The sequence below is a fragment of the Haliotis rufescens genome, unplaced genomic scaffold (assembly GCF_023055435.1).
Source record: "Haliotis rufescens isolate VD_foot unplaced genomic scaffold, xgHalRufe1.0.p SCAF_7, whole genome shotgun sequence".
Lineage (NCBI taxonomy): Eukaryota > Metazoa > Mollusca > Gastropoda > Lepetellida > Haliotidae > Haliotis > Haliotis rufescens.
In genome coordinates this window covers 11,741,241-11,763,562 of record NW_025964361.1, presented here as the reverse complement: position 1 = coordinate 11,763,562, position 22,322 = coordinate 11,741,241, and the positions used below count along the sequence as shown (strand labels likewise).

Below are 22,322 nucleotides of genomic sequence, written 5' to 3'. Positions count from 1 at the left end.
CAGTATTTGTCAACTTTAATAATATTTAATCAAAGAAGGTATCATGCCATAATTATTACGTGTAGATGCATTATGAAACAATAGCATTGAAAGATTGTTTTAATTAGCACCTTACGAAGACAAAACATTCCATTATTCGGTTAATCCTTCTATCTGGCATCTTAACACCAGATACTTCGGATATGGGGTCTCGTCAGCCTTGGATGGTTGCTCTTCCAGAAGATGGAAAACTCTCTTGAGACGCCTCTGATACCAAGCAGTATTGAATTTTCCCCTCCCCTTGTATGTGTCAACAAGCCAAGAATAGGAGGGAACCTGTTGCATGGACCACCCTGGCCCTCCACATGAACTGCCCAGGCCTGCACCTAGAGAGTGAACTCCAGCATTGCCTCACGGTGACGGCACAACCCAGTAAGCAGGAATCTTCCAGTGATAAGCCCAGATTGATCAGTGTAGAATATAGCACCGGGGATGCTTCCTATGGTAGGGTGGATCAAATAATTGTGCTCTGAAAAGCATGACCGACAGACTGTAAACATTGCACCAGAAAAGGCAACAAAAAAGAAGATGGTTGGGATGCTGGTATGTTCTCAAGGGGATCACCATATCCAGTGAAGATAACCTGCAACAATGACTTCAATGAAAGAGTGGGTACTGATCTAGAATTACGACCCTGCTGTCAGCGCAATACGGAATTGGCAAAATAAATGAAGATGGACTGGAGGCAGTGACATCAAATGAACCTGATCACGACAAGGTGGTGCCACCTCAGTCATGTGCTTATAACATCGACTGCCTCACAGACCATGTCGTGGTCTGCTGCATGATCAGATTCCAGCCAAACGAGAGGGACAGACTCGTCTCGATATCAGCAAGACCTCGCACCCACAGCGATTGGACTCCTTTACTGGTGCCATGTATGATATCCGGTTACAGAACCTCCACTGGGAGATGCCAAGCAAAGATGGGGCCACGCGAGAGACACTCTCCACGCCACTACACTCTCAGCCTTTGGGCACTAGAAACCACATGATTGGCTGAATTCCACTCCTGCATGCTCATCCCTCTCACTAGGGAAAGGTGCACAGCACTAATAAAATTCCAACGCTTCCCCAACCAGAAGATCCTGCAAACTCTCGGAACAGATGGAAGCAAATTACAAATAAACAACAACAATATGCACGAACAACTACTTTCTGCACACCTGCATGGGCATCCAGTGATCAACTGGTGATGGGATGATCCAAGGTGTGTACACCAGCATCAGGAGAGGCATCAGTCCAACTCAAAGATGGTGCCCCTGAAGTCTGCAACAGGCAAACGATCAGTGACGGAGAGTAGTTGAGCACTACTAAACTCTACTCCAGGGAAAGCAATGGCGTGAAGCCCTTTAGCACCGGCCACTAAAGGAGGAGGCAGACGACGTGAAATCCTCTGTTGAGGAGCTGATCAACATGTGCGTGCGTCGCGCGCAAACTCTCGGATGTGTTTTGGTGTTATGTTTAACGGACATTAACGTATTTGCAACGTGTTTGTCGTCAACACTTATTTGTTCCAATACTTGGTGCATCCCCCTTTTTAAAGAGTATATAACTATAATTTCACCTTTCACCTCGACCAGCATTAAAAAAATCACATACGGCTTTTTCTTAAATTCTTACATGTTCTTTTTACTTCAACCACTGTGGAAAAAACATAACCAGCAAAACAAGAAATTATGACTCAGATCTGCCGCTGTGACGCTTGACGCCACCAATTGATGTGTCGCATGTAGCTGTTGTTGCAAATAACTTTGGACTACCAGCTGTAACGTTATATTTATTCACTGGAGTGCGCTATCGGGGACCCACACACACACTGTAACCATACACGAAGCTCTGTTACTCACATGACAAATGGGGATCTTGTCAATCTTGACCAGCGACGAGTAGCTAAGGGACGTAACTCTAAATCAAGCAGACAAAGTAGTGCAATCCAAACGAAAGCACGACAGAGGTTAGATGATCATAGGAGTTGTTTTTATGTTTTTTAAGAAAGTAAATGTACCAAAAGAATTAACTATCGAAACTATCGATAGTAAGACAAACTATCGCCTATAGCACAGCATATTTCAATGCTCACTGCAACTGCACTGTACGAGTTGTTGCCACAAAGCTTCGGACTCATTTTAGGTATTTGGGTTTACAAATACGGGTTATAGCGAAAACGGCACTTCGGCAAAACGTCACCGGGCGAAAACGGCACCGATTGGCGAAAACGGCACCTCGACTCGAGCGAAAACGGCTACTGTGGCCTGGCGAAAACGGCACCTTATTTTTTCTTTTACCTTGGTCAAATAAGTGCTATTAAACTTATATGGTAACTTGCAAACACCAATAATTGTGAGATGCTAAAACAAGTGTACATTAGAAATTAGCCTCTACTCCAACTATAATCCAACTTAGCGTATACGCAACACAACTTATTGTGAAAACATGACATGCTTTGAAGAAAAATAATAGAAATTAAACTCAAGTCGTCTCTTACAAACACAAATAATTGTGAAATTGTGAAATAAAACAAGTAAGAAATTAAACCCCTAATCCAATTTACTCGCCGACTGATTGGGAGGCGCAGTTAACTTAATGTGAAAACACTATAAGCTTTGAAGTTTTAAGTACCTTTACTCAATTTAAACTGAAACTGTATTTAAGAGGCCTAACATGGTGCTGTCAGATCACAATTATTCACAATGGCCTTTCGATGTGTTGCATGAGAGAAGAATGTCAGAAAACAACAACATGCTGTGATAACTGTGACCATGTAAATAAACAATATATATTACTACAAAAATCGTTCTTATCCTTATTAAAAATAGAGGTGCCGTTTTCGCCCGACACATAGTAGCCGTTTTCGCCAAATGCGGTGCCGTTTTCGCCAGAGAAATCGGTGACGTTTTGCTGGGGTGCCGTTTTAGCCTGCACCCTACAAATACGTCACGCCGGGGTTCACAACACGGGAATGTTCTGGTTCAATGGTGACAGAATGATGCTAGTGGTGACGATTGGTCAGGATTATCGACTTGTCGTCTTTTGATTGGTTCTAATTGCGAGCTTGCATCAGCTGTATTTCTAATTATATCATGGAATTCCCCAGACTTTCTTTCTCGGCTTCATGTATAATATACAGGACCCCTTCTCGTAGTCGAGCTGACGTGTTTGATTCAAGACTTGTAAAACAGAAAACACAGCTACATTCTCGCGATGGACAACATCCTATTTGGAGTTCTTTTGTTCATTATCGTGCTAGTAATTATTGTAATTACTATTGACGGATGCATCATCCACTATCGGTGTTGTAGGGATGACCACAAGTACAGGTAAGTACAAGACAACTTTGATGCTAAGGAACGCCTACATATGGAATTCGTGCATATTCATGGGACAAACCCCCCTTCGATAGGTTGTTTGGTCCATGAGTATGCCTGCATTTAGCTAAAAAGTCTTGTGGATCAACCAATCTCAAAATCATATCTTAGGTTTCGCTATCGCTGAACAAAGATCTGAGGACATCCCATTACGGGTCACGTCTAAACGATCTTTCATCCAACCAATCAGAGCGTCTCTTACCAGATCATGAAAGTGACAGTCGGAATGTGTACCTCGGAATCAAGCAACCTCGAAATATTTAACACGGGGTATTCCGAACGGAAGTTCCGTTTTTTTATTATATCCATACAATCTAGGGTACCTATAAGCCATTCCAGAATGTTCTTTTTATCAGTTTAAAAAAAATAAAATCGAGAATACGTCAAAATAAGTTTCGAACCGGTCGTTTTGACGTGACCCGTAATGGGATGTCCTCAGATCTTTGTTTAGCGGTCGCGAGAACTAAGATCTGATTTTAATGAGATTGTGTGGATCAACACAACATCACGGAAGTTTGTCGCATATCAGCTATTGATGCAAGCAGATTTACTGTGATAATTCGCAATATGTAACCCATTAAGGTGAAACAAATTGTGACTTATACGTGGTACTTCAGAATCAGGAATTAAAAACATCACAGACATGAGTGAATTTTTTATTTCATTTAAAAAGTAGAAACAAACATATCATGGAGGGTGGGGGGTGGGGTGAGATCAAACGAATATTCTCTTTCACAAGATTGACTTCCTGATCATGAAATGCCCCAACCCCCAAATTTTGACTGACACCATCAAAATAATTATAACTTTCTGATACTATTTGTAAAGAAAACAAGAAATGGAAAGAAAACAAGTTCAAATTGACCTCACAAAAACATTTTAATACAAAATTTCACTTCATGTAACTGGTAAAGTCTTAGGTTACTGCAGCGCTTTAGCACCAATGTGAATGAATGTGTTCGAATGACTAGTATTTGACTATACAAACTGTCAAATTCTTAATTGTCACATTTGCATTCACTGAATGACTAAATACGATTCAAGTTCATTCAACATATCAATTAGGAAACAAAGTTGACAAAAATTGCATAAAAGTAGACAGACTCATCTGGCTTCTGACTCCTAACAGCAATAGTGTGCTTGAAAAAAACATTATTGACCGGGAGACTGAAGACCGGGATCCCCCTTTTTCACGTGGACGAATATCTGGGTGCCGCCTTGTCAAGTGGTCGGTCAGATTAGTAGTATTTCCTGAATACTTTAGAATTATCCGACAGATTGCTTGTCTGTCTCGTTTTGCCTGTTGATAAAACTAAAATGGTCCCATACCGTCGATTTGCCTGCCTTATTGGCGACATATTTTTTAAATATAAATTGTGGTGTTACTATGAGTAAAAGTTCAAATACTACATTGTAATTTGTTCGTTTCGTTCGGTTTCTGAATCTTAGCTGATACATGTATATGGCGCAATCGATATTGGTGCCATCTGACAATTTATTTTTCAACATTGCCATTGCAGCATGAGCTATCACGACCTTTACTATATTGGTTCGGGACCTACCGTTTGATATTAGGAAGTAAATCCTGAAACAAACAAATACCAGACTCCTCAATTTCGTGAAACCAGCGTTTTTCAAGCATTTCAGCCAATCTTATATATCTACTCATTTCAGAAGTCCCACACTTACAAGTGTAAGAAAGAAATATGGCTAGTTGTCAGATATTTGAAAATGTCTAATATATTTCATTGCAATTATAAGTTATACTTACTTTCAAATTTGACAATCAATTGGGCGAAAAGCGTTATTTAAGAGTTATCTTAATTTTGTAAAATAAAAGTGAACAGGTTTCTTTCACAGAAACCGCAAAGTGTTAAAAACTGAATCATTGATTTGATGTGTAGCAGCAACATGGTGAAATTAAGAATTCGTCATGCCGGTAAAATAAAATAAATGCAGAATAATAGTCGGTTTAGTAGGAAAATCACGATAAGTATTCAGACGAGAAATCTGCAAGAATATTCGCAGAAACCACAAGTTCCAGAAATCTGAATGTCCATGAAGATGTGTAGAACCGTGATATTGCTGGAATATTGCTACACGCGGCATAAAATCACATGCACTGACTCACACCGATAACGTGACTTATGAATGTTCACACCATAGACTTGAAAAGTTTAACATTTCACTCAACGTTGACAATACATCAAGGTTACAGTGTATATTACAGAAAATGCTTTGTCAAATGTAGTGATATTGTCCATTATTAAAAGTATTTTACATTGAGGTCATAATTGCCCTCTCACATCAAACAGAGCGCATTACACAACAAATTTACCGCCTCCGGAGAGCGGATGGTCCGGGGTTCGATCCCCGGCCGCGTACCAAAAATCGTTAAAAGATGGTACTTGTTGTTACCCTGTCTGGCGCTCGGCATTAAGGGTCCAAAACAAGGACTGTTCGGCTCAGAGTCAGTATACTGTGTCTGAGTGGGGTATTCATGTTAAACTGCGGCATGGTATCTCAGTGAGCTAGCACTATGAATCGGCATCAGTACAAGCAGCCACACACACACACATACACGTGCATGCACGTCGCTATATAAGTGCAATAATCTTGTACGTGACGTTAAACCCCATTTCACCTTATATCCTATGTGATGGGTAAGTATTTACAACATATGGAATTTGGGTGTACCTGGTGAGCGTGTTTCTTCACGGTTACTAAACACCTAGAGATTGCAAATAGTGAGACATTTATATCTGGATCCAGATGCCGGGTATTGCATCCCCTCATCTGTTCCTCGTTCAATATCCGTTTGTCCGCGTGTCACTACTGGCGGCTACACATCGTCCAGTTGGCGGATTTGCGCAGTACATGTAGGATTTGAATACTATTAGGGATTCCAGATCGAAAAGAAAACCCGAGGTTATTTCGAGCGGGGTGCCTTCTTATTTTTCAAAACCCGTACCGGCTTTTGTTTCCGATCTGGAATCCTTATTCAACGGTTCACTTTTGATAAAATAAACACAAGTATTTGGAGGTAACTGTTTAAAAAGAGATTGGTACATATGTTTCAAGATATTTCATGATTTATATCCAATCGAAACTGAAGGGATACAGTAGCCACGGGTAGATTTATATCAGGATAGTTCCTGCCGCTCTATTGTGCAATGCGATAATGAAGGTACTTGTCAGACAACTGAATCTTTTCGAATGTGTCGTCGCTATATGGCTGAAATAATGCCGATGCGACATTCACTCACTCACTCACTCACTCACTCACTCACTCACTCACTCACTCACTCACTCACTCACTCACTCACTCACTCACTCACTCACTCACTCACTCACCAGCCTAAGGGAGATAACGCTCAAATAATTTAAGTTCCTTCCATGTTTGATGTTTTCTATTTCTATGTCATCCCCAGTTGTTATGCTATAAATGATTGACTTGATACAATACACTATATATGGTATTGCTGTGTTGAGGGTATCCTTGACAAGAATGGCAGTTATTTTAAATTAAATCTATTTCCGAATTTTCACTATGATTGCATTCCTCTCCGACAGGAAACTGAACACCAACACAGGCGAATACGACAATGATATTCCTGAAGGTAATGAATTAATTACACTGTTTGTTCATGTGGGATTTATAAATCTAACACCCAGATGGTATGTTTGAAAAGTGATATCTTTGTTCTATTCTTCTTGTTCTTCTTCCTGTTCTTCTTCTTATTATTATTGGGGGCGGTGGGGTAGCCTAGTGGTTAAAGCGTTGGCTCGTCACGCCGAAGACCCGGGTTCGATTCCCGACATGGGTACAATGTGTGAAGCCCATTTTCCGGTGTCCCACGCCGTGATATTGCTGGAATACTGCTAAAAGCGGCGTAAAACCATACTCACTCACTTATCATTATTATTATTCATTCATTTTTTTATTTTTTTATATTATATCCTGTTAGGATTCAGACTTCAAACATGGGGTAAATGCCAAGGATGCGAAGTCTAAACTGGAATGTTTTCTGGAACAAAAGGAACAAGGTACATGACGCTGCATTCGGTGATCACGTGACAAAGAACATGCAAGGACAAATGGGCTACTTTCAAACTCAAGTATACATCATGGTGACATCTCGATATGACCAGCTGTGTGTGTGTGTGTGTGTGTGTGTGTGTGTGTGTGCGTGTGTGTGTGATTGTGTATGCGTTAGCATGTGTGTGCGTATGAGTGTGAGTGTGCGTGTGAATGTATGTGTGCGTGCGTATGAGAGAGAGAGTGTGTGAGTGTTTGTTTATGTGTGAGTGTGTGTGTGAGAGTGTGTCTGTGTGTAGTGTGAGTTTATGTGGCCGTGTGTGTTTCAGTGAGCAAGTGTGAGTGTGTGTGTGAATATGTGTGTGTGTGTGAGTGTGAGTTTGTGTGTGAATGTGTTTGTGAGTGTGTGTGTTAGTGTTAATGTGTGTGTTTGTGAGAGTGTGTGGTTGGTATGCGTGTCAGTGTGAGTGTCTGATTTGTGAGTGTGAGTTTGTGTGTGAATGTATCTGTGTGAATGAGTGTGTGTGAGTGTGTCTGTCTCTCTGTGTGTGCGAGTGTGTGTGTGCGTGAGAGTGTGTGCCTGTGTGAGTGTCTGTGTGTGAATGATTGAGTGTGTCTGTGTGTATGTGAGTGTGGGTCTGTGTGAGTGTTTGGTTGTGTGTGCGAGTGCATGTGTATCTGTGAGTGTATGTGTCTGTGTTCGAGTGATACAATGATGCAATTTAACATGGATACCTCACTCAGGATAATGCGGTGTACTGACTCCGACCAGTCTTAATTTTACCCCTGTAAGTATGTGAGTGTGTGTGGGTTTGTGAGTGTGTAACTGTGATTGTGTGTTTGTGAGTGTGTAGGTTTCTGTGTGTGTGTGTGTGTGTGTGTGAGTATGTGTGTATATTCGTGAGTGTGTGTGGGTATGTGTGTGAGAGTGTGAGTGTTAGTGAGTGTATGTGTTTATCTGTGTGTGAGTGTGTGTGTGTGTGTGTGAGTGAGTCTCTGTGTGTTCGTGAGTATGTTTGTATGTGTGTCTGTTGGTATGTGTATGAGTGTGTGTTTGTATTTGTGAGTGTGTGTGTGTGTGTTTGTGTGTGTGTGAGAGAGAGAGAGAGAGTGTGTGTGTGTCTGTGTGTAGTGTGAGTGTGTGTCTCTGTATGGGTTTATTCGGCCGTGTGTGTTTGAGTGAGCGAGTGTGGTTGTGTATGTGAGTATTATGTGTGTCCGTGCGTCTGTGAGTTTATGTGTGTGTGAGTGTCTGTGTGTGTGAGTTTGTGTGTGAATGTATCTGTGTGTGAATGAGTGTGTCTGAGTATGTGTCTCTATGTGAGTGTGTGTCTGTCTGTGTGTGTGTGCGAATGTGTGTGTGCGTGAGTAGTGTGCCTGTGTGAGTGTCTCTGTGTGTGAATGATTGTGTGTGTCTGTGTGAGTGTCTGTGTGTGCGAGTGTGTGTATGTGTGTATGTGCATGTGTGTGTGCGAGTGTATGTGTGTGTGCGAGTGCATGTGTGTGTCTGTCTCTCTGTGTGTGTGCGTGAGTGGTGTGCCTGTGTGAGTGTCTGTGTGTGTGTGTGTGTGTGTCTGTGTGTGAATGATTGTGTGTGTGTGAGTGAGTCATGTGAGTGAGTGTGAGTGAGTGTGTGAGTGAGTGAGTGTGTGAGTGAGTGTGTGAGTGAGTGAGTGAGTGAGTGAGTGTGTGTGTGTGTGTGTGTGTGCGTGCGTGTGTGTGTGTGTGTGTGTGTGTGTGCGTGCGTGTGTGCGTTCGTGTGTATGTGTCTGTGTGCATTTGATACAATGATGCAATTTAACATTGATACCTCACTCAGGATAATGCAGTGTACTGACTCCGACCAGTCTGTATTATATCCCTGTTGGTATGTGTGTGTGTGTGTGTGTGTGTGTGTGTGTGTGTGTGTGTGTGTGTGTGTGTGTGTGTGTGTGTGTGTGTGTGTGTGTGTGTGTGTGTGTGTTTGTGAGTGTGTAAATGTGGGTGTGGGTTTGTGAGTGTGGGTGTGAGTATGTGTGTGTATTCGTGAGTGTGTGGGGGGTATGTGTGTGAGAGTGTGAGTGTTAGTGAGTGTATGTGTTTATCTGTGTGTGAGTGTGTGTGTGTGAGTCTCTGTGTGTTCGTGAGTGTGTTTGTATGTGTGTCTGTTGGTATGTGTGTGAGTGTGTGTTTGTGTATGTGTATGTGTTTGTGTATTTATGAGTGTGTGTTAGTTTGTGTGTGAGAGAGTGTGTGTGTGTGCGTGTGTGTGTTAGTGTGTGTGTTTGTGTGTGAGAGAGAGAGAGAGAGAGAGAGTGTGTGTGTGTGTGTGTCTGTGTGTAGTGTGAGTGTGTGTCTCTGTATGGGTTTATTCGGCCGTGTGTGTTTGAGTGAGCGAGTGTGGTTGTGTATGTGAGTATTATGTGTGTCCGTGAGTCTGTGAGTTTATGTGTGTGTGAGTGTCTGTGTGTGTGAGTTTGTGTGTGAATGTATCTGTGTGTGAATGAGTGTGTCTGAGTATGTGTCTCTATGTCAGTGTGTGTCTGTATGTGTGTGTGTGCGAGTGTGTGTGTGCATGAGTAGTGTGCCTGTGTGAGTGTCTCTGTGTGTGAATGATTGTGTGTGTCTGTGTGAGTGTCTGTGTGTGCGAGTGTGTGTATGTGTGTATGTGTTTGTGTGTGTGCGAGTGTATGTGTATGTCTGTCCCTGTGTGTGTGCGTGAGTGGTGTGCCTGTGTGAGTGTCTGTGTGTGAGTGAGTGAGTGTGTGTGAGTGAGTGTGTCTGTGTGCATGTGATACAATGATGCAATTTAACATTGATACCTCACTCAGGATAACGCAGTGTACTGACTCCGACCAGTCTGTATTATATCCCTGTGGGTATGTGTGTGTGTGTGTGTGTGTGTGTGTGTGTGTGTGTGTGTTTGTGTGTGTGTTTGTGAGTGTGTGTAGGGTGTGAGTGTGTATGAGTGGTTGAGTGTGTGTGTGTGTGTGTGAGCGTGTGTGTGTGTATGAGCGTGTGTGTGTGTATGTGTGTCTTAATGTATGTGTGTGAATGTGTGTAAGTGCGTGTGTGTCTGTGTGAGTGTGTTTGTGAGTGTGTATGTGTGTCTCTGTGTGTGTGAGTGTCTGTGTGTTTGTGAGTGTGTGTGTGTGTATGTGTGTTTGTGAGTGTGTGTGTGTGTGTTTGTGAGTGTGTTTGAGTGTTTGTGTGTTTGTGAGAGTTTGTGTGTGTCTGCGGGTATGTGCGTGAGTGTGTGTGTCTGTGGGTTTATGAGTGTGTGTGTGTGTGTGTCTTTATTTTCCCCCTGTGGGTATGTGTGTGTGTGTGTGTTTGTGAGTGTGTGTGTGTGAGTGTGTTTGTGAGTGTGTATGTGTGTCTCTGTGTGTGTGAGTGTCTGTGTTTGTGAGTGTGTGTGTGTGTGTATGTGTGTTTGTGAGTGTGTGTGTGTGTGTGTGTTTGTGAGTGTGTTTGAGTGTTTGTGTGTTTGTGAGAGTTTGTGTGTGTCTGCGGGTATGTGCGTGAGTGTGTGTGTGTGTGTGTGTGTGTGGGTTTATGAGTGTGTGTGTGTGTCTGTATGTGTGAGTGTGTGTGTGATTGTGTCTGAGTGAGTATGTGTGTGTCTTTGATGGCTGTCTGTGTGTGTGTCTATGTGCAATTTAACATTGATACCTCACTCAGGATAACGCGGTGTACTGACTCCGACCAGTCTTTATTTTACCCCTGTGGGTATGTGTGTGTGTGTGTTTGTGTGTGTTTGTGTTTGTGTGTGTGTGTGTGTGTGTGTGTGTGTGTGTTTGTGTGTCTGTGTGTTTGTGAGTGTGTGTGTGTGTATGAGTGTCTGTGTGTACGTGTGTGTGTCTGTCAGTGTCTGTGTGTTTGTGCGTGAGTCTGTGTGTCTCTGTGTGTGTCTCAGTGAGTGTGTGTGTCTGTGGGTATGTGCGTGAGTGTGTGTGTCTGAGTGTTTGTGATTTTGATTGATGTCTGTGTGTGTCTATGTTCCATTTAACATGGATACCTCACTCAGGATAACGCTGTGTACTGACTCCGACCCGTCCAGTCTTATTTTATCCCCTTAATGCAGAGCGCCACCCTTTAACGTCGTTTGGTATAACGCGGCCAGGAGATCGCACCTTCCGCTCTCAGGGCCTAACGCTAAACCACAGACCGATGTACAACTGTATTGTAAATTCAATATGCAATATAACCATGAGAGGCGGCTCGATCGCAAATTTTGAATTTAATGAATTACTGGCGATCAATAATGTAACGATTATTAATTGTCATTATAAAATCAATTAAAATACACGTCTTTCTAAGGTCCTCTTTGTTCAACGGGATCTGCATGCCTTTAGAAAAAAGCAAAATTGTTAGAAATTATTATGAACCTTTTCACTTGAAAAGGAAACTTTGTTCTTTGGACATATATTTTGAAGTTTTGGGTTACAACAATGAATGTAGAGGAAAGGCTAGATTCAAAATGGGTTTTTGTTCAGCTGCTTTTAACATGAGCAATTCCTTGGGGGAAAGCACACACGTATAGTAAAACACTGTCTTTGGTCACAGTAAGGGACTGAGTGAGTGAGTATGGTTTTACGCCGCTTTTAGCAATATTCCAGTAATATCACGGCTTCATGGGCTTCACACACTGTACCCATGTGGGGAATCGAACCCGGTCTTTGGCGTGACGAGCGAACGCCTTAACCACTTGGCTACGCCGCCGCCCCCTTAAGTCACAGATTTCTTCGCACTTTCTCGCAGATCTTTTGAAGATGTAATCTATTGATGTAAGTGACACTTTTGACCAAAATCAGAATAAGAAAAGAAAGGTTTTCATTCATAAATATGTTTGAACATTTCCTACAATATTTCATATATTTCCATAACTCTAAGGCACGAATATCATTATCCCTCGACGTTTTTCTTTCAGAACGAAAGAGGTGTAATGGCAGCATGACACTGACAATCATAACAGGGAAAGGTAACCACAGCCCTCATGGACACCCCGTTCTGAAGCCGGTAGTCAAGAAATACCTGGAAAACAACGGCTACACGTGAGTAATCATGTACCTTTTACACAAGTTCCTTAATCTAACAGGATCTAATATACTGTATTTGCTATAAATAGCTCATCCCTTGTCATTGATGGACCGCCGCCGTGGTCTAGTGGTAGAGCGTCCGCCCGGAGAGCGGGAGGTCCGGTGTTCGATCCCCAGCCGCGTCATACCAAAAGACGTCAAAGATTGTACTTGTTCTTACCCTGTCTGGCTTGGCATTAAGGGGCTTAAACAAGGACTGGTCGGCTCGGAGTCAGTATACTGTGTCTGAGTGGGGTATTTATGTTAAACTGCGGCATGGTATCTCAGTGTGCTAGCACTATAAATCGGCATCAGTCCGGACTAGTACAAGCAGCCGCACGCACGCACGCACCCAGACAAACACACACACACACACACACACACGCACGCACGCACACACAGACAAACACACACACACGCACAGACACACACACAAAAAACACACACACGTGCATGCACGTCGCTATATAAGTGCAATAATCTTGGACGCGACGTTAAACCCCATGTCACCTTACCTCACCTTGTCGTTGACCGGATGATCGTGGGCTCATTCTCAGATTCAATCCGACTATGACCCTTGGTCCGTCAGCACCATACCCGTGGCGGTGGGATAGGATACAGGTTAAAGCGTTCGCTTTAAATTAGATGTATGGCACTTACTCTGATGATGAGTTAGTGAGTTTGATTTCACCCCGCTTTCAGCAATATTCCAGCAATATGACGACGGGAGAACAGCAGAAATGGGCTTATCACATTGTTCCTATGTTGGGAATCAAACCCGGGTCTTGGGCATGACGATGCTCACAAGGCTACCCTATATCACATGAACTGGTGACATTTCTGCTTAGTTTCATTTCCTAATGAAATATCAATCTCATTAAAATCAGATCTAAGTTCTCGCTATCGCTAAACAAAGATCTGAAGACATCCCATTATGGGTCACGTCAGACCGATCTTGCGCGAACTTTGACCGACCAATGGACTGACCATCAGAAGGGTGCTTTCTCGTGCTTTACGGCACTAATTTCAAATTGGCGACTACGCTTCGAAACATATTTTGACAAATTATCGGTTACAAATTGGAAACCTGAACAAAAGGACATTCTGGAATGGCTAATAGATGGTCTAGATTGTATGGATTCAGTCGTTTAACCCGTAACCATCGTTCGGGATACCCCGTGTATAAAGTTTTCTTGGTTGCATGATTAGAAATCACATTCCGACTGTCACTTTCATGATCTGGTAAGCGACGCTCAGATTGGTCGGATGAAAGGTCGGTCTGACTTGACCCCTAATGGGATGTCCTCAGATCTTTGTTTAGCGGTAGCGAGAACTTAGATCAGATTTTAATGAGATTGAATGAAATATGCAACTGTGTCAAACTGTGTACAGTAAAATACGTTCATAACGAACACGCTTATAACGAACTGACGGATATAATAATTTTTTCGTCGCGGCCATTTGCTGTATACATGCTGTATATATGCTTTAACGAACTACGGTTATAACGAATTAAAATAGGTTGCCCCTTTGAGTTCGTTATAACCGTAGTTTACTATATATAAAAGAGAAAGAACATTTGAGGTTTAACTTTCCTCTTTACTCTAATAACCAATATATCACGTCGGAGTGAGCTAGAAATAGTCGTCACGCATTGTATCCATCTAGGGAATCGAACCAGGGCCTTCGTTGTGAGGAGCGAACGCTTGATCTACTAGGTGTCCTAGGCCCCTAGATTAACAAGACAGTTAACTAGTAATTGTTTTATTTGGTGTGCTCATTGTGTTCTTTTTATATTTCAGACATAATGTAGATCCCCAAAATACGGGTCGTCTCTTTGTTCAGCTACCATGATGTAGTTTAAGGAAGGATTTTTCGCCTCCTCCGTGGTAGAGCGTCCGCCCCGGGAGGGGAAGGTCCAGGTTACCAAAAGACGTTAAAAGATGGTACTTGTTATTACCCTGTCTTGCGCTCGGCATCTAATGAAATTATGTGTGCCAATCCTCATATTACGACTGGAGACATTTTCTGATGATAGTATTGATATAATAGTATAAATAATAAATAAAACATTTCGTCACAGTCATCCTTTTTTGTTTTCATTTGTTTTTATTGTGTTCAAGGAACCACCTTTCCTGTCAACGTAATTGCCTTTGACACTATTTGTAATCAGCAACAAATAAATCATGTGAAGTTTTGTCTAACTAGTATCTGCTATATTTTGTTATTGACATTATGCTACATGTTAACTGTAGCTGTTGTGAACATGTTATATTGCTGCATTACCAATCCACAGCATTATGAAAACGGAATGTGCTAGCAGGTGGACTTGTGTTTAACTATAGGCTGTTGGGGTCGTAATCGGTACTCACTTTAATACATGGCGATAAAATTTCATGAAAATATCTTCTAGCATAACATTTCTGCAATGTGTTTGTTTGTTTGTTTGTTGTTTAATGCGCTCTCAGCAACATTCCAGCTATATGACGGCGGTCTGTAAATAATCGAGTCTGAACCAGACAATCCAGTGATTGATATCATGAACAATGTGTTGAAAACATTGCAATAACATGTTATGAAACAGTATCGCCTATGTTACAGCATGATGTTCTCAATAACATTTCAATAACATTTCAATAACATTTCATGAAATCGTTTCTGGCATAACATTTCTGCAACATGTTGAAAACGTTGTAAGAACATGTTATGAAAGAGTTTCGCCTATGTTATAGCATGATGTTCTTGAAAAACATTTTAAAACATTTCAATAACATTTTGAATAATAATTAAACATTTACACCTTATTCGGATGATTTTACATATGAATACACAATGTATTGAAAACATGATAATAACATTTCATTAAATATGTTCTGGCAAAACATTTCTGCAACGTGGTGAAAACATTGCAATAACATGTTATGAAACAGTATCGCCTATGCTATAGTATGATGTTCTTGAATAACACTATAAAAACATTTCAATAACATTTCAAGAAATAGCTCCTGGCATAACATTTCTGCAACGTGTTAAAACATTGTAATAACATGTTATGAAATAGTTTCATGTTATAGCATGATGTTTCTGAATAGCCGTGATATTGCTGGAATATTGCTAAAAGCGGCGTAAAACCATACTCCCTCACTCACTCACTCACTCACTCTGAATAACATTTTGAAAACATTTCAATAACATTTTGAATAGTTGTAAAACGTTAATGAAATGTTTTGATGAAAATGTTTTTGAAAAACTACAATGAAACCTTTTGAAAATGTTTTGAAAATGTTTGTGTTAGCTGGGTATATATCTATATATCTATATCTATAACAGCTTCAGTAGCAGAGGCATTAGTGATGTCATTTGATTGTGACGACATGGTAACCTATGACGTCGCAAAGGTCTGCAGAGATGTGATTCAATTTCATTTCAACTCGTACCACGTATAGCAATAATTAAATAAATGGAGTAAGATTGATCATGAACCTACATTATATCAAAAAGAGCAACCTTGCATTCATAAATACGCGTCTAAGTTAAATGTATACCTTGGTATTGTGACGTCATAGTTCTCCTAAATGTTATGACGTCAAGTAACTATATGTTATAACTTCATGTCCGTTATTCAGTTATGGCCTGATGAGACTCATACGTGGTACGAGTTGAACGCTCTAGCCAATAAAAACTGAGTTCATTCTTACTCCACTTCTTTAATTATTCGCGTAACATTTGTGCGACTCATGACGAAGAGATTGAACTATAACCATCAGGATATACTGTACAAGTTAACATGTCCGTTATTCAGTTATGGCCTGATGAGACTCATACGTGGTACGAGTTGAACGCGCTAGCCTATAAAAACTGTGTTCAATATCTTACTCCACTTCACTAAATATCAATTAGATCCAAGATTTCTGGGGTTTTTTCAAGTACTAACGTCCTTGCTTTGGGATTGTTGATATGCTTATAATTTTCAAAATCGACATTTGATTCGTTTTCAAATTCGTCAATATTATTGAACAAAGTATTGTAAAAAGCAGGTTCCTCTTGGTTTGGCCCATAAATATTAGTCAGAGTTAACATTATGCCCTTTATTGTAATATCTGCTATTATATAGTTTCCATTAATATCTTGTTTAAATCCATGGAGTTTTATTTCTAAAGTATTACAAAACAAAATCGCAACTCCTCTTGCATTTGACTTGTAAGGCGGTATTATACTTTGAAGTCCCCATTGATTTCTAATAAATGTTCGTCTTCTTTAGAAATATGAATGTCTTGTAGACATATTATAGAAATGGGGAGGTCACTCTTGTATGACAATTCTTCCGTCAAAGTGTTATTTTCGCAGCAGTGAAATCTGTTATGTGTTATGTTCACGGCAGTGAAATATCAATATCTTCACTGTATATAATAAATATATTGATGTCTTGGTGGAAAGAACATATTCGATTGTACTCCAAGTGTTGTGGAATGTATATATTGATGTCATGGTAGAAAGGACATGTTCGATTGTACCTCAAAGGTTGTGGAATGTATATATTGATGTCTTGGTGGTAAGAACATGTTCGATTGTACCTCGAGGGTTGTGTAATGTATATATTGATGTCTTGGTGGAAAGAACATGTTCGATTGTACTCCAAGTGTTGTGGAATGTATATATTGATGTCATGGTAGAAAGGACATGTTCGATTGTACCTCAAAGGTTGTGGAATGTATATATTGATGTCATGGTAGAAAGAACATATTCGATTGTACTCCAAGTGTTGTGGAATGTATATATTGATGTCTTGGAAGAAAGAAAATGTTCGATTGAACCTCGAGGGTTGTGTAATGTATATATTGATGTCTTGGTGGAAAGAACATGTTCGATTGTACCTCAAGGGTTGTGAAATGTATATATTGATGTCATGGTACAAAGAACATGTTCGATTGTACTCCAAGGGTTGTGGAATGTATATATTGATGACATGGTAGAAAGGACATGTTCGATTGTACCTCAAAGGTCGTGCGTCCAAGGTAACTGAGTTTATATAACCACGCGTGTGTGCGTGCGTGCGTGCGTGCGTGCCTGCGTGCCTGCGTGCGTGTGAAGGTATCACATTATATGTTATTATTTAATTAACGCCCAACATAGCAATATGACGGCAGCCTGTAAATAATCGAGCCTGGACCAAACAATGTAGTGATTGATATTATGAGCAACGATCACGCCGTCCGGGACGATGGCCCCATGAGCCAAGTCCCCGAGGCAAACTACCTTGTCCATTTCGTTGCTTCCGCCACAGACGTAGTGTGTTTTATTCGGACACATCGGCCCGATGATTCCCGCTTCGTGTATTGTATAATGTTTTCAAAAACTCGCAACGGAGAAACTAAGTATTCATGATGTTTATTTTACAGAATTTCTAATATAGAGAAACTCACAGTTGTTCAATTCCCTGAAATCCGTAAAACATCTTGACGGAATGCGGATAAACAAAAGCCTTTCCCATCGGAAAGCATGGTACTCACTCCACGCCCCAAGGGAGCTAAAAATACTCACCACTAATGAGAAGAAACAATAAAGCGCCGTTAAAATATCTTATTACCATTTCTGACTGACCAGCGTTACATTTCCCCCAAATTACTATTAACCTTATTTACATTAAACAATGAGAAATGCTGATGTGGTATAAATATAAACACAATGGTTTGGCTAACAATACAGTATTGCAAGTGCAGATAGGCAAGTGTCATACCCTGACAATGAACAAAGGTTTATGCTTTTTGGCAAAACACATAATCATACAAAATAATAAACATGAAAATAAACATCATTGTGACAAAGTTTATAGTTCGGATCGGATTCGGAATCATCACTCACAAAGTTCAATGAACCCGAAAATGAATTAACACAGTTCGGCACACCATACTGCAAATGAATTTACACACATTAGAACACAGTTAGTTCTCTTTTTCTAAGAGAAGCACAAGTTTGTGAACTGGTCTCACAAAGTTTGATTCACCACAGTCTACTTTCACAGTTCTGACTAGACCATTTTCACTAAGGCACACTTCTGAGATGCGTCCAAGCTTCCAATGATTCCTTGGAATATTGTCGTCCTTGATTATCACGATGTCGTTTGCAGAAAGATTTCTACCTGGGGCAGTCCACTTCTGCCGCAACTCAAGACTTTGCAGATACTATGAACTCTGCGCCATCGCTTCCTGGAATACATGTCCTCCTTAATGAATGTTCCAGGTGGCTGAAGGATTACCTTAGACTTCATGGTAAGAAGGTTATTTGGTGTCAGAGGTTCTGGAGTGTCAACAGTTAAGAGTCTGCTGTTTACAATGGCAGCAGTTTCACACATCACAGTACGGAGGGATTCATCATCCAACTTTGATCCTAAGTCATGAAGTAAAGCAGATATCACGTTTCTTGTAGTTCTAATCTGCCTCTCCCAGACACCACCCATATGGCTTGCACATGGTGGGTTAAACTTGAACTCAAAGAAATCACAGTCTCTCTGCAATAGGAATTGTCTCAATTTTCTTTGATCAAGATTTGTTAGAAAACCATACAGTTCGTTCATTGCCCCTACAAAGTTAGTATCTTGATCGCATCGTAGTTGACGGATCGGACCACGCACTGACATAAAGCGTCTTAGGGCGTTCATAAATGAGTCTGTACTCATTGACACAACAGTCTCTATGTGTATTGCTCGGCAACACAGGCATGTGAACAGACCGCCGAATCGCTTTAACTCCTTTCTCCCTTCCTTTATATAAAAGGGTCCGAAACAGTCAACTGCACAGAATGAAAATGGAGGAGCTGCTTCTGTCCTATCAATGGGAAGATTTGACATCTTCTGGACTTGAGCCTTGCTCCTGACATTCCTACACGAAACACATGTCAAAATGTAGTAGGACACACCTGAGCTACAGCCTTTGATCCAGTATCCACTTGATCTGATCTGATTGAGTGTTGGACCTTTTCCCTGATGATGAACTTGTTCATGGCAATGGCGGATAACAAGTGTTGTTATGTGGTGCTTATTTGGCAAGATAACAGGGTGCTTAAGGTTTTCACTAATCTGAGCATGTTTTAACCGTCCTCCAGCACGTAAGATCCCTTTGCTGTCCAGGAATGGATCCAGACGATACCAGGCACTGACTGATTTCAGAAATCAGCAGGGTTGTCAGATGAACTTACATGATGCCACTGTTCAGGTGACGTTTTGTCTCTGATCTGTTGGATACGGTTGGCTACGTAGACATGAAATCTGTGAGAGTCATTTGAGATGTAAGTCCAGTAGAAGTTTTGCACTTCACCGAGATCTAATTCATGAGTGAGGAATTGTCCAACTTTGACTGATGTAAGTGCAGCAGTTAGTTCAAATCTCGGAATGGTGACGGATTTGATTGACGCAGCCCGTGCCTTACCCGTTATCAGAGAACAATGTACCTGTTCATGTTCATTCATTAATCGGAAGTAGGAGCACTGTCCATAACCGGTCATACTTGCGTCAGAGAAGTGATGCAATTCTGTTGCAACAACATTCCCAAAGTCATGTGGTTTCACAGATCTTGGAATTCTCAAATCATGAAGTGATTTCAAGTCAGTTTTCCATGCATTCCATGCCTTGAGGATACCATCAGATACCCGTGTGTCCCAATCATACTGATCCTTACAGAACTCCTGAAGAATGGCTTTACATCGGAAATTACCTGGGGCTAGTAGTCCAACTGGATCAAAGATGGAACTAACCATTGACAATATTGTGTGTCTTGTGACAACTTTGTCCTTGTGAATGTCAAGTTGTATCTGAAACATGAAAGCAGTCCGATTCTGCACACCACTGTACGCCTAAAGCTGTTTCTGTTGGCAAGGCGTCACAATCAATCTCAATGTCCTGAACACCACTTACATGATCCTCAGGCGGTATAGCTGACATGACCTCCTTAGAGTTGGAGATGAACTTATGCAAATGAAGGCCTTTCATTGCACATACACTCCTGCTTTCATTAATGAGTGTCACTGCATCACAGGGTGTAGGAACAGAACACAATCCGTCGTCGACATAGAAGTCGTTCTTGATGAACTGTGCTTTGGCTGAACTTATGTCTGTCACATGGTCTGTCACTGTTTGCTTTAGTGCAAAGTTGGCACAGCCTGGGCTTGACACATCGCCGAAAAGATGCACTTTCATTCGGAATTCGACAACTTGATCCTCAACGTTCCCATTTCTCCACCAAAGGAACCTTAGATAGTCCCTGTGTTCCTTGTTGACAAAGAACTGGTGAAACATTTGTTTCACATCACACATCAACGCAACATATTCAAGCCTAAATCTGCAGAGCATGCCTAACAGATTATTTGTTAAGTCGGGTCCTTTCAGGAGACAGTCATTTAAGCACTTGCAATTATATCTGGCACTACAATCGAAAACGACTCTGATTTTATTTGGCTTCTTAGGGTGATATACCCCATGGTGCGGAATATACCATCTGTTACATGCATGTAGTTCACCTACAGGAACTTCCTCTGCATGTCCACCTTTAATCATGGCATTTATGAAGGCGGAGTAGTCATTTTGGAACTTTGGATTTCAACGGAAACGTGATTTTAGTCCATCAAGTCTTTGAAATGCCATCCTCTTGTTATATGGAAGCTCTGGAGTTCCAGCCTTGAACGGAAGCGGCATTTTATAATGTCCTTCTGCTACATGAAGGCCTTCTTCCATCTGTTTCATGAATATCCTATCATCATGAGAAATGTTGGAAGCATTGTAGTCATTCTCATTGAGGTCTACAGAGAACATGCAGATCACATCATTTGGAACAAACTGCTCTTCACAGATGTTCTGTGAGATAGATGAATTTCACATGACATCACTCTGTGACTGATGCCAATTGAATCAGAGTTCTCAATTTGTGTTTGATCAATGATACCGACAACACCCCATCCCAGGTCGGTACGTTGTCCATATGGTTTACCTTCCTGAACTGGTGCGATAACCTCCCGAGGTATGAGTGCTTGTGGGCAATTATAGCCTATCAATAGACCGATGTGAACATCGTATGTTGGCCTCAATACATCACACAGTTGTCGTAAGTGTGACCATGCTTGCACTTTGCCGGGGGTCGGAATATGGTCCTTATTGGCTGGTATCACATCCCATATGTTCCAGGGAGAGCAATCCTGAACACGTCCATTCCTGGAACTTGAAGACCTCTGACCTTCTCGCTTCTGACATGTGTGTTTGCTGAAGTCATTGTAGAGAGCAACAGATTAACTGGTGTACCTGTGACACAGAGTTTGTTCCACAAGTCTTTTAACAAAAAAGTCGCATCGGATTGTGAATCCAGCAATGCATATGTCAACAGTTCATTTGACGGATTATCGGAATGAGATACCCACACGGGTAAAATCATGGAGCACTTATCCACAGAATTGCTTCCATATACCTTTCAGCTTTGTCTCCTCAGAAGGTTTAGGGAGATCACCATGTAACATAGCAGCATGAAGACGTGAGCATGTCTTACATGTTAGCCTGTTCTGTCAAAACTTTGAAAGTTGTCCTTGCTTGAGACATCCAAAGCACACTGACTGTCTATGAGGAACTGTTTTCTTTCAATCAAGGGTTAAGACAACAATGTCTCACAATCATCAAGCTTGTGTTTACCTTTACAGAAAAGGCAAGTTTCAAATTTCACATTTGATTTCTTGTCTAGTTTACCTGTGACAGTGCTTAGAGATGAATCTTTCAGATTTATGTCGAACACTGTACCATGTGGTCGTTTAGCTGTCTGATGCTGTGACGATGCAAGAGTGTTCT

General features: G+C 41.2%; 1 protein-coding gene across 2 annotated transcripts; it reads left to right on the top strand.

Annotated features, from left to right (window-relative positions):
• Positions 1–2,985: 2,985 nt before the first annotated feature.
• LOC124114851 (NEDD4-binding protein 2-like) lies at positions 2,986–14,582 on the top strand. 2 transcript variants are annotated; one of them, XM_048387915.1, is made up of 5 exons: positions 2,986–3,358; positions 6,980–7,026; positions 7,375–7,453; positions 12,355–12,478; positions 14,305–14,582. In XM_048387915.1, exons 2-5 carry the CDS (start codon positions 7,012–7,014, stop codon positions 14,354–14,356), a joined length of 270 nt encoding a protein of 89 aa, XP_048243872.1. In that variant the 5' UTR covers positions 2,986–3,358; positions 6,980–7,011; the 3' UTR covers positions 14,357–14,582. The 2 variants fall into 2 exon arrangements, with proteins under 2 accessions (XP_048243872.1, XP_048243871.1); XM_048387914.1 differs by lacking the exon at positions 7,375–7,453.
• Positions 14,583–22,322: the final 7,740 nt, after the last annotated feature.